At 45.3% G+C, this 17774-nt stretch overlaps 1 protein-coding gene across 2 annotated transcripts in view; it reads right to left on the reverse strand.

Moving 5' to 3' along the window:
* Positions 1-1805: 1805 nt before the first annotated feature.
* OSMR (oncostatin M receptor) overlaps positions 1806-17774 on the reverse strand; it is a 51891-nt gene continuing 35922 nt past the window's right edge. For both annotated transcript variants that reach the window (XM_077936415.1, XM_077936414.1), the window contains 8 exons: positions 17471-17693; positions 15614-15799; positions 14055-14156; positions 12419-12580; positions 7562-7729; positions 6888-6972; positions 4802-4850; positions 1806-3461 (listed from right to left, as the gene is read on the reverse strand). In XM_077936415.1, coding sequence (XP_077792541.1) covers positions 3027-3461; positions 4802-4850; positions 6888-6972; positions 7562-7729; positions 12419-12580; positions 14055-14156; positions 15614-15799; positions 17471-17693 — 1410 coding nt within the window. In that variant the 3' untranslated portion in view covers positions 1806-3026. The remainder of the gene's footprint in view (positions 3462-4801; positions 4851-6887; positions 6973-7561; positions 7730-12418; positions 12581-14054; positions 14157-15613; positions 15800-17470; positions 17694-17774) is intronic.

Raw genomic sequence — 17774 nt, forward strand, 5'->3', positions numbered from 1 at the left:
CTTGGTTCCTAATCTCTCTCTTTCCCCGTGGTTTCTGTTCAAAAATGGCCGATGGTGACCCACAAAGCACACAAAAAAGCAAGGAAGTCGACTGTACAGATAAGTGAATCTGTGGAGTGTATAGCAAGGTTTGGGCATAATTCTTTAAGTGCGGATTGGTGAATTTTCGGTTAGCGGGACCTGCGTGGACAGTAGTATGAAAGTTCTTTATCTCAACCTTGTGCCAGTAGCTTCCAGCAGTATGGAGGTCGGAAGAGCAAGAGTAGTCAACATAGTGCCCTCAAGATAGGTTGCAACTATCCAGAACGCGGCAGCTAGACTGATGACCGGGAGCGGCCGCTGACACCATATAACACCAGACTTGAAAGACCTACATTGGCTCCCAGTACGTTTCTGAGCACAATTCAAAGTGTTGGTGTTGACCTTTAAAGCCCTAAATGGCCTTGGCCCAGTATACCTGAAGGAGCGTCTCCACCCCCATCGTTCTACCCAGACACTGAGGTCCAGCACCGAGGGCCTTCTGGCGGTTCCCTCACTGCGAGAAGTCAAGTTACAGGGAACCAGGCAGAGGGCTTTCTCGGTAGTGGCGCCCTCCCACCAGATGTCAAAGAGAACAACAATTACCAGACTTTTAGAAGACATCTGAAGGCAGCCCTGTTTAGGGAAGCTTTTAATGTTTGATGTATTACAGTATTTTAATATTTTTTTGAAAGCCGGCCAAAGTGGCTGGGGAAACCCAACCAGATGGGTGGGGTATAAAATAATAATAATAATAATAATAATAATAATAATAATAATAATAATAATAATAATAATAATTGCAACTCCCATCATCCCACACCATTGGTCCCCAGGCTGGCTGGGGCTAATGAGAGCAGCGTTCCAACAGCTGGAAGGGCAGGCATTTTTGTTTTGTTCCTTTCAAAACGAAAAGCATCCTGGAGAGGCTATGACTTGGGCAAGAAAAGTAGCTGGTGAGAGGAGCCAGTTAGATGAGCATTTACTGTTCCCAACCCTAATCCTGTGGAAAGCCATCTAATTAGATTTTAATTTGACCCTGACTTGTTTTTTAGGAGGCAATTTAATTATTGCTTGATTTTCTACCAGAGTTATAGATTTGATGTCAGCCGCCCTGGGCCCGGTTTCAGCCAGGGAGGGAGGGATACAAATAAAACTAACTTACTTATGTGAGCCTAGGGACACGGGTGGCACTGTGGGTTGAACCACAAAGCCTAGGACTTGCCGATCAGATGGTTGGCGGTTTGAATCCCCGCGATGGGGCGAGCTCCCGTTGTTCGGTCCCTGCTCCTGCCAACCTAGCAGTTCAAAAGCACGTCAAAGTACAAGTAGATAAATAGGGACCGCTCCAGCGGGAAGGTAAACGGTGTTTCCGTGCGCTGCTCTGGTTCTCCAGAAGCGGCTTAGTTATGCTGGCCACATGACCCAGAAGCTGTACGCCGGCTCCCTCGGCCAATAAAGCGAGATGAACATCGCAACCCCAGAGTCGGTCACGACTGGACCTAATGGTCAGGGGTCCCTTTACCTTTAGCTATTAGACTCCTCAGGAACCAAAAGATTGCCCACTCAGTGTCACTTTGCTCTTGAATTTTATGGGCATTTTCTTGCAACACATGGAAAAGTGCTTTTGAAACTCTTGAGGAGTCCTCAAAGAGTTTCAAAAGCAACTCAAGTGGAAAGCATTTGAAGACCTGCCGGCTCCAGTAGAACGGTCCGCAATCTCAGTCAACATTTAAAGGAATCCCAAATGGTATTATTTAAATGCAAAGAAACCAGTAAGGCGCAACTTGGTTCTGGACTGAATTTAATTGGGAAACATACAGCATGACTGGACCAGCCTTGTTGAAAAGTTGCAAGCATTTCCATCTGAATTCCTTAGAAATGTGCATGCTTTTTGTGTAATTCAAGGTTGCGCTATGTTGAATGTTCTGTCTGTGCAAGCATGTCAGTTTACCAGATGGAACAAACCCCCTCCCCTCCTCCATTGCATGTTCTAGGGGGTCTCACAACACACACACACACACACACACACACACACACACACAGCCAATACAGGAGGAGCACAGGGGAAAGCCCTGTTGCGCAAGTGAAGGCTTTGCCTTCTGCTGATGGGGTTCATTAGGCAAATCCTGACCTAAGAATGGTACACCTGTTAAAAATAATTTAATTTTTACCCTGCTCTTCCACCCCCCAAAAGGCTCCCAAACTGGCTTACAAAGACCAGTGCAAAGGGATTCCCTGCTCTCTGTATAAAAGACACAACACAAAAGGGACTGGGAGGGAGGAGGGGACGAACATACAACCCTTCCCTTAGTGGCTCCCCAGATGGTTCCTCCCACCATATCTCTGCCTTCAGCCAGTCCTTGATACCAGCTTTAGAAAAAGCCACAATCTCAAGCCAGCTCCACGCGACGACTTGACACAGATTGCCCTGGGATCCATAGGATCCAAAACTTCCCCATTCCCCTAACTGGATCAGCCCCGAAGCCATACCAGATTGAAAATTAAGCCACACCATGCTTAATTTCCCTGCCTTTGTGCTCAGTAGGAATTAAGGGTGCAATGGAAGAGAAAATGAAGACAAAGTTGCTTCTTCCCACACTGACCAAAAGGAGCTGGCAGGGGCCTGGGTGCGACAGAGTAACCGCCACCAAATCTCTCTCTGCCGCACCGTAAGTTCGTGGCCTAAATGTGTGAACCAAGCCGAAAGCAGAAGAAAGAGCACTTTGCAAATTCTTCCAACGAGATGTGCTGTCCCCATTTGCACTATGAGGGGGAATGTTTGTAAGGATCACCACCTCTGTTTGTTTCCACAAAAGGTAAAGGACCCCCAGATGGTTAAGTCCAGTCAAAGGTGACTATGGGGTTGCGGTGCTCCTCTCACTTTTAGGCTAAGGGAGACGCCGTTTGTCCACAGGCAGCTTTCCGGGTCATGTGGCCAGCAGGACTGAACTGCATCCACCTTCCGTGACTAGGATATTGATCTAGAAACAGCTCCTGTACAGAGCTCAACAGTGTATAGCAGTTAAACACACCATTTCATCATCGGATCCAGGTGTGCTTGCTTTGGACTCTTGGGGCAGCTGGGGTTTGTAAACCAGTGGCTGGCTGGGTTCAACAGAACCCACACTGAGAGGCACTTCTGTTTGAGAGAGAGAGTCGAAATCGCCTTGACTCGTTCCTGGTGGGTGGCTGATAGCGGTGCTTCCAAAACCAAAGCGCTCGAGCGGCTGGTAAGATGTCAAAGGTAAGTTGCGTTCCTTGCTTGCTGCCTTTTGTGATGGTAGAGTCTCGCAACCTTGCAGTTTAAAGTAGCTCCAATTTTCCACAAAAATTGGAAGTGGAGGCTGCTTGCTGACAGGACCTGGACACGTTCCTATCAGCTGTAATTTGCTGGGAGGGGTCTCGCTTATTTCCATGGGTCCGGACTTCACCTGTGGAATCTACAGAAAGCAAGAAAATTAAAACCAGACTCATAAAGCTGAAGATAAAGAGCACTCCCTAAAAAAGAATGGGCTGGATCCAGACTAAAGTGTTCTCCAGACACTCCTTCCATTTTCGTGGTAGACGAGCGTGAATTTAAAACATTTGTTCCCCCTCCATTCTCATTACCTTCCAACTCACAGAGGATAACTTGCTCAGGCAGCTTCCTGAAGTCAAGGAGGTTCCTTGTGCATTTTAAAAGTAAAGGTAAAGGGACCCCTGACCATTAGGTCCAGTCGCGGACAACTCTGCGGTGGCGGTGCTCATCTCGCTTTACTGGCCAAGGAAGCCAGCGTGCAGCTTCCGGGTCATGTGGCCAGCATGACTTAAGCCGCTTCTGGCAAAGCAGAGCAGCGCACGGAAACACCGTTTACCTTCCCGCCGGAGTGGTACCTATTTATCTACTTGTACTTTGACGTGCTTTCGAACTGCTAGGTTGGCAGGAGCAGGGACTGAGCAACAGGAGCTCACCCTGCCGTGAGGATTTGAACCACCGACCTTCTGATCGGCAAGTCCTAGGCTCGGTGGTTTAACCCACAGCACCACCCGCATCCCTTGTGCATTTTAGAACCCTGGGAAATCAGAGTTCAGGGAAGTATGTAGGGCAAAAGGAACACTGGGCTAGGATATTTGTTTCTAGAGCCCCACACACTATTGCCCCACACAGTCGGAACAGTTAGGCATGTTTGAGTCCAGCTGGATGTGATATCAGTGGGACTTAACATGACTTAACTCTCATTGGATTTCCATTAAGGAAGAATGGTTGATGAAAATCTTGGAATATGCAGAGATGGCAAAATGGATGGCACTGACAAAAGGTACGATTTTAGAATCTTTTAAAGAACACTGGAAACCTTTTCTAGTCTATATAAAAAGTTGTTTCCCATATGTGGAGTTTGAAGTGCTTCTTAAAATGCAGTTGTATGTAATTTGGGCTAGAAACATCAATGTTGGGCGAGGGGAGAGTCACTGGTTTTGTTGAATTGGAATATAATTGTTGAGTAACAAATGTATGGAAAAAAGAATAAAATATTATTATTATTAAAATTCAATTAAACAAAAGCATGACTAGCTTAGGGCTTATAGCCAACTGAAGGGTAACACCAACACAATGACTTTTAGCTGTGCAATGTAACTTCCCTGCTCTAAATCTGCTCTGGGGGTTTGGGGGGGAAAACCCCGGAACAGATTTAGGGGCACGATGGGCAGAGAGTCACATTGCACACCTAAAAGTAGTTGTGCCAGTCTCACTGTTTATAGAGTCCTCTACTATCAGATTTTGATAGTGATTTTATCTTACCTTTAAAAGAGCTGCATCAGGATGGGGGATTTTCAATGAATTCTTCACACTAGAAAAGAAAGGGAGGGGAAAATCAGAAAAGAACGGCAATTTATTTTGTTGCTTAAAACACAGCAGTGATAAAGTTGTTTGCCATGTCAAAGAACTAAATCCACAATGGTCTTCTGAGAATCAGCTGAAACAGCCAAATGCAATTGGCATGTTTGTCCACAAAGTTAGAAATGTACCTGCCCAGGTACGCTGTGTGCTAGCCTCCTTGCTCTGCTCAGAGTAGGTAACTGAAGTTACCTGGCTTATCAGGGGCAGCCTAAGCAAGTTTGTTATTGCCCCACCTTTCCTCCAAAGAGCTCAAGGTGGTGAATGTGGTTCTCCCCTTCCCCATTGCTGGCCCAACATCACCCAGGTGCCAGGCAGAAAATAACTGCTGCTGCACCACAACTGGCATCAAGCCTTGAAGCAGCACTTAAGACTTACCCTGTTAGGGTTACAGGAGCTGTTCATTCTCCCACTCCTGGGCCATGACCACAGTTCTGAACCATGCACATATATATGTTTACAGTCAATGATCATCTCATAACTTAATAAGCCAAGATATGAAAAGCCTTTGTGCATGTACATAGCCCCTTTGCTTCAGCCACAGTTTAACCAGGTAGCCTCTAATTAACCATCGTTTCCCATTTCATCTAAACCAGGAAACTATGGTTTGCAGCTGTCCAGGCTCTGAGCCATCTTCCCTTAGTGGCTCCCCAGCTGGTTCCTCCCCCCTCCCCATTTCTCTGTGTCCAACCAGTCTGACACCAGCTTTAGAAAAAGCCAGGAACTCAAGCCGGCTCCATCCCTGGCTTGTACACAAGCTGGCAATTAGTTTTCCAGTTTGGTTGAAACAAGAAACCATGATTAATCAGAAGCTTCTAGGTTTGTTTGTTTGTTTATTCACACCACGAAGGGAAGAGCAGAAGGGCTGCACAAGCAGGTAGAAGTCCCATTCACCACACATTAATTCAATCGCAAGATTGAATGTATTGCCCTCGGTTGTACTTGAGGGACAATTCCTACATATTCCACACCAAAAACGCTTATGTCCCTGTGGAGATGGGCATGCGCCACCAATTCGGTGCTGCCTTCTGGCTTGCACTCTTTATAAAGACTTGAGGAATGAGTTTATTACCCCTCTTTTATTGTCCACTCCGGGTCACCCAGCCACTGCCACAGTGTCCTTTCCCCTGGCAGATCAGGAGGAGCAGATGACAGCAAAGGTTGCAAGCTTTTTAGCTGGGGCAATTGGAATAAGGTCCACTATTTGACTGATTCAAGACCCTAAAGTATGTTTTATATAATCGATGTTTTATTTCTGTTCTTTGTATATTGCACTGCTGTTTTGTTGCTATGGCCGATGGCTGATGCAAAGAAAGATTCATTTCAAGATACAACACCCCAAATGGGGTCAGTGGGAAACACAGAAAAGAGGATGATGCATAAAGGGTGAAAGGATCACTTAAGAAAGCGAGGTAGTAGCGGTTTGATGTACATAAGCATCTGTGTTATGTTTTTAACTTCATTGTTATCCCATTTACTGATCCACTCACAACTGGGTCATTCTTTTCTGAAGGGCACTGCACCAGCAGTATTATACAGTGGTACCTCGGGTTAAGTACTTAATTCATCCCAGAGGTCCGTTCTTAACCTGGAACTGTTCTTAACCTGAAGCACCACTTTAGCTAATGGGGCCTCCTGCTGCCGCCGCGCCACCAGAGCACGATTTCTGTTCTCATCCTGAAGCAAAGTTCTTAACCCAAGGTACTATTTCTGGGTTAGTGGAGTCTGTAACCTGAAGCGTATGTAACCCAAGGTACCACTGTAATCATCTTTTAGAGAGATGGTATGATAGAAGGGAGAGCACACAACCAACACCCTCTACACTTTGAGTGAAAATGCAGAGGGGGCCATGGGGGCTACAGAGCCACAGGACCTTCACTGGAAAGAACTGTACGTGTGGGGCACCCCTACACATGAGGAGAAACCCTGACTGGACCAGAGTCCCTCCTCACATGTAAAATATTAATTTAATGAATTGTGCTAAACTCACCATTCACTTTTCCAGATGCACACAGCAAGTAGGAGCACTGATGGAACAATCACAAGTGGCAGAAGGTTCTGCAGCCACCCATTTCCTGTTGAAGAAAAAAATAAACAGTATTAGGAACAGATGCAGGACCCAGATCACCCAACATTATTTTAGACTGGTTTTCAGTGCCATATAAAATTCAAGGAAAATGGAAAGGGTGGTTCTGTAATATGCATGCCATATGTGGAATTGACATGCAATAGACTTTAAGAAGTCAGATTTCAAAAAGTTTAAGGAGCTACTGGGAGAAATACCATGGTTAGAAACACTCAAAGAGAAGGGAGTCCAAGATGGGGGGAGTTTCTTGAAGGTGAAATATTGAGGGCACCAATGCAGACAAATCAGTCTTCCATATCAGGGCAGGGTTCGTGACTAAGGACACATCAAACTTGTCTCTCGCTATGTCTCAATATAAGACAACTTCACATTGTCAAAACACAGCAGCTGATTAAAAATGACAGAATTCATCAAAGTACGAGCTTGTTCACAATTACCATACACATAAATGCCTTGTTAAAATATGCAAGTAACATTTAATCCTCCAGCCAATGTGCCCAATGATCAGGGAACAACATCTGGAAGCCATTGCATTAGTTACCCCTGCTTCAATAAATTAAGTGACTTTTAAGACTTACCATCATCAGAGAGTGTCAATACTTGTCTGAAGTTCTTAGGGAGAGCTTGTGAGCCGACACTGTAAGCTTTCACTCCAACCTCGTAATGTGTGCTGGGCTCCAAATTCCTCACTGTAAAAGCCTTAAGATTTGGATCTTCAATGGTATAGATGCAATGCACTGGATGGTCTGCATTCAAAAACAAAGGCAATGGCAGGTAAACAAGTTCCTTTCTTCATCCAAGCTCTTGTAGCCACCCAATATAGAAGAAAAGAGGAGTCTGTGTATTTTGGACTCCAGTTCACATTAGCCCCAGTAAATCTGGCCAATGGTCTTGCAGGATGGGAGGTGGGTGGCTACAAGCTCATCATCTCCATAATATAGGGCCGCACAAATGTGGATTTGTGTGTGCATATGATAGAAATCCAAAGGAAAATCACAATGCTTTTTGCTGATGTTGGGCCACCTATTCAGCTACCAGTCACCTGGATCTGGCCTTTCAGCATCATTTATAACTGAGGTGGCCCTTTCACTGACACTGTATGAAACCATAAAAAGCATCCATAATACAGAGCTCAGTAGAAGAAAAATACATGCCAACTCAGGGGCAAATAGAAAGTAGTTTGGCATCCAGAGATAGAACTCCAGATTGTTTGCAGTAAATAAGTAAGTGTTTTGAACTCCCAATGGTTTAACAGCAGCAACAGCGAAAAGACTTCCACCCTCCCCAAATTAGACTGATCAGGGAGGTGGATAAAATCAGGACTGTAAGAGACTGTGTGATCAGAGGTGCCCTGTTTGTTCTAAGCCCATGCACACCCCACCCCTGAACCAAGACACAATTTCGTACCTGGGGCAGGTGGTAGAACCAAGATATGTTTTTCCCCTTCTACCAATTCCTAAATGACATTTGACGTAGTAATCATGTGCCACACCCTATTCGAGCATCATAAAAGGTAAAGGTAAAGGGACCCCTCATTGTTAGGTCCAGTCGTGGCTGACTCTGGGGTTGCGGCACTCATCTCACTTTACTGGCCGAGGGAGCCGGCGTACAGCTTCCGGGTCATGTGAGTAGGACTGCACAGAGTACCCCCCCCCCCCCGATGAACCAAGTCAACTCTACCCTGGCAGATGAGCATGTGGTGTAAACATTTGCAGAAGGGGGAGCATGGTAGTAGGGCAGCGCTGTGCAACGAGACACGGGGGAATGATTAATGGACTTCAATGTCTGTACACTAATGCGCAAAGCATGGGAAATAAACAAGATGAGCTTGAGCTCCTGGTACAGCAAACTAAATATGACATAATAGGAATCACTGAAACCTGGTGGGATAAATCCCATGATTGGAATGTAATAATGGAGGGATACAATCTATTTCAAAGAAACAGACCAGACAAGAAAGGAGGAGGAGTGGCATTATATGTCAGGGATGTGTATACCTGTGAAGAGATCCAAGATTTAGAACCTCAAAGCCAAAGTGAGAGCATTTGGGTCAAAATTAAGGGAGAGAAGAATAACAGTGACCTCATTGTGGGAGTTTACTATAGATCCCCAAGCCAAACGGAGGACATAGATGATGCCTTCCTGGAACAGATGGCCAAGCATGCAAAAGGAAGGGAGATAGTAGTAATGGGGGACTTCAATTACCCGGATATTTGTTGGATGTCAAACTCAGCCAAGAGCATAAGGTCAAAAAGATTCCTCACTGCCCTTGCAGACAACTTCATTGTCCAGAAAGTGGGAGAAGCAACAAGAGGAACAGCCATTTTAGATCTGGTCCTAACCAATGTTGATGACCTGGTTAGTGGGGTAGAAGTGGAAGGATCATTAGGCGCGAGTGATCATGCTCTTCTGAAGTTTACTATACAGCGGAAAGGAGCAGCCAAGCATACTAGGACTCAATTTCTCGACTTTAAGAAAGCCGACTTCATAAAGCTTAGGGAAGTGCTGGGTGAGATCCCATGGACAGTAATACTAAAAGGAAAGGGAGTTCAAGATGGCTGGGAGTTTGTTAAGAGGGAGATAGTAAAAGCACAACTTCAGGCAATACCAATGAGACGGAAACATGGAAGGTGCCTAAAGAAGCCAGGGTGGCTATCTAAAGAACTTTTAACTGAGTTAAGATTAAAAAAGGATGTGTACAAAAAATGGAAAAGGGGGGAAACCACCAAAGAGGAATTCAAACAAATAGCCAGCACGTGTAGACACAAAGTCAGAAAAGCTAAAGCACAAAATGAACTCAGGCTTGCTAGAGAGGTTAAAAGCAACAAAAAAGGCTTTTATGGGTCTGTTCGTAGCAAAAGGAAGAACAAAGAAACCGTGGGGACACTCAGAGGAGAAGATGGTGAAATGCAAACAGGGGACACAGAAAGGGCTGAACTCCTCAATGCCTTCTTTGCCTCAGTCTTCTCCGATAAAGAAAACAATGCCCGACCTGAAGAATTTGGAGCAAATGATTCAGCAGAGGAAACACAGCCCAGAATAACTAAGGAGATAGTACAAGAATACTTGGCTAGTCTAGATGTATTCAAGTCTCCAGGGCCAGATGAACTGCATCCAAGAGTATTAAAAGAACTGGCAGATGTGATTTCAGAACCACTGGCAGTCATCTTTGAGAATTCCTGGAGAACAGGCGAAGTCCCGGCAGACTGGAGGAGGGCAAATGTTGTCCCTATTTTCAAAAAGGGGAAAAGAGAGGACCCAAATAATTACCGCCCAGTCAGTCTGACATCAATACCAGGGAAGATTCTGGAGCAGATCATTAAGCAAACAGTCTGTGAGCACCTAGAAAGGAATGCTGTGATCACCAATAGTCAGCATGGATTTCTGAAAAATAAGTCATGTCAGACTAACCTGATCTCGTTTTTTGACAGAATTACAAGCCTGGTAGATGAAGGGAACGCAGTGGATGTAGTCTACCTTGATTTCAGCAAGGCATTTGACAAGGTGCCCCATGATATTCTTGTAAAGAAGCTGGTAAAATGCGGTCTTGACTATGCTACCACTCAGTGGATTTGTAACTGGCTGACTGACCGAACCCAAAGGGTGCTCATCAATGGTTCCTCTTCATCCTGGAGAAGAGTGACTAGTGGGGTGCCACAGGGTTCTGTCTTGGGCCCGGTCTTATTCAACATCTTTATCAACGACTTGGATGATGGACTCAAGGGCATCCTGATCAAATTTGCAGATGACACCAAACTGGGAGGGGTGGCTAACACCCCAGAGGACAGGATCACACTTCAAAACGACCTTGACAGATTAGAGAACTGGGCCAAAACAAACAAGATGAATTTTAACAGGGAGAAATGTAAAGTATTGCACTTGGGCAAAAAAAATGAGAGGCACAAATACAAGATGGGTGACACCTGGCTTGAGAGCAGTACATGTGAAAAGGATCTAGGAGTCTTGGTTGACCACAAACTTGACATGAGCCAACAGTGTGACGCGGCAGCTAAAAAAGCCAATGCAATTCTGGGCCTCATCAATAGGAGTATAGCATCTAGATCAAGGGAAGTAATAGTGCCACTGTATTCTGCTCTGGTCAGACCTCACCTGGAGTACTGTGTCCAGTTCTGGGCACCACAGTTCAAGAAGGACACTGACAAACTGGAACGTGTCCAGAGGAGGGCAACCAAAATGGTCAAAGGCCTGGAAATGATGCCTTATGAGGAACGGCTAAGGGAGCTGGGCATGTTTAGCCTGGAGAAGAGGAGGTTAAGGGGTGATATGATAGCCATGTTCAAATATATAAAAGGATGTCACATAGAGGAGGGAGAAAGGCTGTTTTCTGCTGCTCCAGAGAAGCGAACACGGAGCAATGGATCCAAACTACAAGAAAGAAGATTCCACCTAAACATTAGGAAGAACTTCCTGACAGTAAGAGCTGTTCGACAGTGGAATTTGCTGCCAAGGAGTGTGGTGGAGTCTCCTTCTTTGGAGGTCTTTAAGCAGAGGCTTGACAACCATATGTCAGGAGTGCTCTGATGGTGTTTCCTGCTTGGCAGGGGGTTGGACTCGATGGCCCTTGTGGTCTCTTCCAACTCTATGATTCTATGATTCTATGATTCTATGATTCTAACTGCCCCCACCTGACAGTGGTGTTTACCTGAATGGTGTGAGATCAAAGAAATGCAGGATCAGGGCACAACATGGGCACACCAGAGGAGCTAATCTGACATTCCTGTCAGTGCATGTGTGCAGCCTCGGACTCACTGTGACCCTCCATTGTCCATAAAAGTGTTAGCAACACTGCTGTCAGGGAAGCAGGTGTGTACAACTGTGCACACAAAGCAGTGTTAGAAACTGTGAAAGCTAGGAGCTAAATGGCACCTTAAACCTAGGTTATGGGCGCAACAATGGACTGTCTAGGCATGCTTTTTTATAACAAGAATCCAAAGCTGAAAATTAATGAACTGAAGCTAAAATATTATGTTCATTTTTCACGTGGTCTAGTCCTTCCCCTGCCAACCCCCCTAATATTCTTAAGAGGCTCAGTCTTCAGAGAGTAGTTGGAAGTGGGGAGGCAGAAAAAGGTCCTCCTTTCCTTCCACTCTGCAGTTTCAATCTGAAATCTTCGGTGCAGTACTGAGCCCAGAGCACAAAATCTGCTCGCGCTAATGAAATTCCCTGTCACAAAATGTGCCTAGAACAATGAGAGTTTTGAACACTGACACAAAGCCTTCCATGTGATCTTGCACCCTGAGCAATCAGCTGGGACACATGAAGTCCTCTCAACGAGTTGGTCTTGTATGTGTGGACACAGAGGGAGGCCACACATGATGATGGGGAAGTGACTACTTGGTACAGAGCTCCCCTGTTGGTTTTAAACATGGGTGTGTTGCCTGAATACAAGACGTTCTGGGTGTTGAACCAATTACCTGGAAGTAATGTGCAGTTTCCATGTTCCTTTTTCACGTAAACATAGTAACCTCTGATAAAACCTGGGTGGGTTTCATTGAGATGATCAAATTCCCAAGTTAGGGTAAATGAATGGGAAGTCACTGTGTGTGTTTTCAGATTATCAGGCTCATGAGCTGGGTCTGCAAGAAAAGAGGTTGATAAAATGGTTATGTGCTGCTTGGACTGCTCATCTTTGACCTTGGCTCCATGGTCAGATTTCCATTTCTAAGTTTGCATTTTGAGAACATCACCAGTTTAAAAGGAAACAAGGAAATTGAGCCAACTTTTTCTCAGAAGTCCTCACTATCTTTAGAACTGTGCAGAATAGTCATCTCACCCCTGTTTCCCAAGACATACACACTCTAAAAACCCCCAACTTAGGGTCAAATCTCAGGATTTCACCTAGACCCTGTTTTTCAAGTTTCTTTCTGGTAAGAAACTCTGTTGTTTTACAACATCAGCACCATACAGTGGTCTGCAGGCACACCATGTAGCAACCTGGCTGAAACTAAACAGGGTTTCTTTGGGGAGCGGGTAGCACATAGCCTCTTGCATGCTAACTTGAGTTCAATGGGGAAAACACAGGGTATAAAGGCAATAAATAAAGGCAATCTAGACAGCATCTTAAAAAGCAGAGACATCACCTTGCCAACAAAGGTCCGTATAGTTAAAGCCATGGTTTTCCCAGTAGTGATGTATGGAAGTGAGAGCTGGACCATAAAGAAGGCTGATTGCCAAAGAATTGATGCTTTTGAATTATGGTGCTGGAGGAGACTCTTGAGAGTCCCATGGACTGCAAGAAGATCAAACCTATCCATTCTGAAGGAAATCAGCCCTGAGTGCTCACTGGAAGGACAGATTGTGAAGCTGAGGCTCCAATACTTTGGCCACCTGATGAGAAGAGAAGACTCCCTGGAAAAGACCCTGATGTTGGGAAAGATTGAGGGCACAAGGAGAAGGGGACGACAGAGGACGAGATGGTTGGACAGTGTTCTCGAAGCTACCAGCATGAGTTTGACCAAACTACGGGAGGCAGTGGAAGACAGGAGTGCCTGGCGTGCTCTGGTCCATGGGGTCGCGAAGAGTCGGACACGACTAAACAACTAACAACAACAACAAAGGCAATAAATAAATGCACTGAAGCATGCACTTGCATGGGCTACAACCAGCTGCAGAAGATGCTTCCACAAACACTCTCAGAAAAACTCATTAGTATGTGATTCAGCACATGCTTAAGTGTTCTACTGAGTGACGCAACTCCTTTGGACTTTGCCTCCTGTTATAATAATTACAGAGACCGTGGCCTCCTACTAACTATGTGGCCATGGGCACACTTTGGACACAGCTGCAGCTATTCTGGTTATAACACCAGGGGCATTGTTTGCTAAATAGCAGGATTCTCCACACACAAACCTGACAGATATGTCTAGCTTCTGTCCAGCAAGCAGTGTTGATACAACTCACCATGCTCACTGGAACATGTCCATTGCTTGACTTCTGAAAAAAACAGGGGGGTCCACAGTACTTACTGGGAACCACTGCTCTAGAACTAGTTTTCAGAAGACTTGTTCAGCACATCATTTTCAATGTAGTCAAACATCACCACTGGCTTACCTGATTCGTTAAGATATTTAGTCTTCTTTTCCAGTAAATGGGCTCTATCATCTATAGTCCCATACACCCAGAAAGTGTATCTCACATGAGATTCGAAAGCATCTAGAACATAATACATTTCAGGTAAGTATCTCTAATTAGAGATTGAAGTCGGATTACATTTACTGAACAGAGCAAGCTATCAACTGAAGGATGTGCTATTTAATTAATGGAATGAATAGGAATGAGATGAAACTGGATGCGTTTTTGCACATGAGGAATTTGTATCCATTCTCCCTTCAGCTGTCTCTCACATTCCCCCATTCATATACATAAATAGACATCCACTCTCACTATTATTCAATAAATATATGCACCGTGTCATAGCATCAAGCCATCAAAGTGTAGCGTGCAAGAAAAATCAAAACACAAAAAACAGAACTTCTGGAACCAATCAAATTATTTCAGCAAACCCTAAGAACAATTAAACCATATTTTGATACTCTTAAAAAACAATTTATGCAGATATATGGATGAAACAACAGCTGCACCCATTCCTGGACAGGGATAGCCTCTCCTGTGGTGATCCAGGGATCGAAAACCTCACATTTAATTTACTGTAATGCACCCTGTGTGGGGTTGCCCTTGCACTTGGTTCAGAAGCTACAGCTAGTGCAAAATGTGAATCTAGAGTGCTGAGTGGTTCATCAAACTACACATGCATTACTTTAGTTTTTAAGGATCTGCCCGCCACACAGATCACTTGGGCCTCTAATAATGATTGATTTGCTCCAAACCAGTGCTATTTGTCTAGCAAAAGAGGTGCCCAAACTCCCTCCCTTGTTCTCTTAGAATGGCAAACCTGAGAGGTGCTGGAACAGAGTTCTGGCAAGTTCTGGCTGAAAAAAAGCCCTGTCCCAAACGATGTATCTGCTCCAGCAGAAGGAACGCAACCTCATCCAGCACAGGCAGACATTTGAATTCTTGGACCTGGGAACCACCGACCCTTAAGATCTCTGTCTTCTCAGTATTCAGTTAGCTAGCCCTCATCCAGCCTATTACTGCATCTAGGAAGCAGTTCAGGACATGCTCCTGACTCAGATGTTACAGAAAAATACACTTTACTCCAGACCTTATGACCACTCCCCTAGCAGATGTTAAATAGCATTGGGGAGAATATGATGCCCTGAAACACCCTGTGGTTAAACTGCCAGGAGGCAAATGCTACTCTCTGGAACCATCCCTATCAAGCCATCTGCCCCCCACCTATGGGGAAAATCCAAGGGAATACTGCAGTCAATGGTTGGTGTATGTGTGTATACATACACATCACTGAAAATTGGCAGCTTCATCACTGTACCCCCATCTTTCTCCTGGAGAAAGTCATCCATCTAACCAGGCAAGGCCAATTCTGTCCCCAAGTAAGACCAAGAATAAAATGGATCCAGATAATCACTTTCTTCCAAGCACAGCCGTAGCTGAACTGCCACTGTGCTCTTGAGCAACAAAGTTATAAGAAGTTTCAATTCCTCTTAAGCTCAAGAATTAGTCATTCAGTGACAATGGAATGCTGTTCCTACCATGTGTAATGAGAGCACTGGAGTCATTGGGGCCAAACTTCTTCCACTGAAAGTCACAAAGATGGGACTTTGGGTTGTTGCACCAGTCTACGACGTAGCCATCAAACCTGCTTTGAGACTGCCAAGCAATATAAATGCCATGTTCTGTGTTATTCTGTGTGTCTTCCATGCTGCAATTCATGTTTCCTAAAAAGCAGTATATTGTAGCATTAGTTAAGAGCTTTGAGTGCTATCTCACCCAAAGGACACTGAACTTTGTAGTGTTGCCCCTGGAACACTCAAGGAAGCAAGGCGCATATCACAACATGGAGAGCCAAAAGCTGCAAACACAAGTACAGTATTTTTTGCCCTATAGGACACACTTTTCCCCCTCCAAAAATGAAGGGGAAATGTGTGTGCATCATATGGGGCGAATGCAGGCTTTCGCTGAAGCCTGGAGAGCGAGAGGGGTCGGTGCGCACCGACCCCTCTCGCTCTCCAGGCTGCAGGAAGCTATCCGCAAGCCTTGGGAGTCCGGCAGGAGTTCCCACCGGGCTCCCAAGGCTTGCTGACAGCAGCCTGCAGCCCGAAACCCGGGGAGCGCAGCGGAGCTCGCCCCAGGCTTCGGGCAGCTCTCCGCAACCCTTGGGAGCCCGGCGCGACTTCCCGCCGGGCTCCCTAGGCTTGTGGATAGCAGCCTGTTCTGGGGGCTGGGGTCGGGGGAAGCTTGGGCTTCCCCCGCCCCAGCCCCATGCCTGGGGTGGAATTTTTTTTCCCTTTATCCCCCCCCCCCCAACTAGGTGCGCCCTATGGGCCGGTGCACCCTATAGGGTGAAAAATGCAGTATTTGTTGCATCAGGTTAGACCAAATAACGAGATAATGACCACATCTGAATGTCAAACATAGCATGTGAATGAGCTGCATTGAGTCACGGGTTCATCCCTTTCTCCTACTCCTGTGTGGCCAGGAGCCGAATTTCTACAGCTTTCACTGCTGCTTGCTTTTAACCATGGTTTATGATGTTGTCCAGAGAGACCGTGGTTAACATTAGCAATGGTTAGCTCAAAACACAGGTGAACAATCTATGGCCCTAAGGCTTTGGCCCAATTCCTGCATTTGACTAGGAAGTGAAAAAATAAGAAGAAAGGAGTAGCAAAGAGAAGGGGGCAGCAGAAAAAAAGTAGGGGGGCATTCCTATTCACTTGTGACTACAGCACAGATTGCCCTCAAAGGAAATGTGGTCCTCAACAGAAAAATGTTACTGGCTCTTGGTTTAAAGCAAACCTACTTGATCCTTTTTTCCTGAAGATAGCTTCTTCAAATTTAACCACAATTGACACTGAGTGCAGTTTTGGTTCCAGACAACACAGCAGGTTGTGGATGCTATGTACTTTGGAAACAAGACCTCTCAAACTCTTCCTCTCAACCACTCAGGACAAGAGATGAGAGGGAGTGAATGAGGTGAAGAGGAAGCTGGGTTCATTAATGTCTCTGTAAACCACAGCTTGGCTCACACATAACCAGTCACTAAATCTGTTACAACCCCATGTGTACGTGGAAGAGAAATAATACAAAATTGATTTTTTTAGCAAGGAGGTGCTACCCATCTCCTTGGGATGTGGTGGCAGGAAAAAACACACGATTTAGTATTTTAATGCACAGGATTAAGAACCCCACTTCTGAGTGAACTCCAAGACAGCCAGAAGCCCAATGTTTGTATTTGCACAGTCCTGGCAGTTCCACAAAGAAAAATTAAAGAAGGTGGAGTTCTAGGTGTACAGGGGTTCTCGTACATTTCTCAGATCTGGTAGGCATAACATTATCTCATTGGGACAAAAGGAAGAACCACATATTGGAACAAGTTTAGCTGTACGAACCATCATCTTCAGCTGCCGAGATGACAATCGTAGCAGGATGAGATGCATCCACAGAGTTCCTTGCCGAGACGCTGATTTTGTAAGATGAGTTACCAAGGGAAATGGTGCAATTATTCAATGTGGGGCTTATGTCACTGCGATGTGTTTCAGTAGGTTCCTCTAACTTTTCCCACAATATCTCATATTTTACAATTCTTCCGTGAGCATGGAAGTCTGGTGATGCCTATTGGGAGGAAAACAAAACAATGTCCTTTTCTACAACGGGACCAAGTTGCTTTAGTTGACTATTCTTTATAAGAAATGT

This window comes from Podarcis muralis, chromosome 11, assembly GCF_964188315.1.
Source record: "Podarcis muralis chromosome 11, rPodMur119.hap1.1, whole genome shotgun sequence".
Taxonomy (NCBI): domain Eukaryota; kingdom Metazoa; phylum Chordata; class Lepidosauria; order Squamata; family Lacertidae; genus Podarcis; species Podarcis muralis.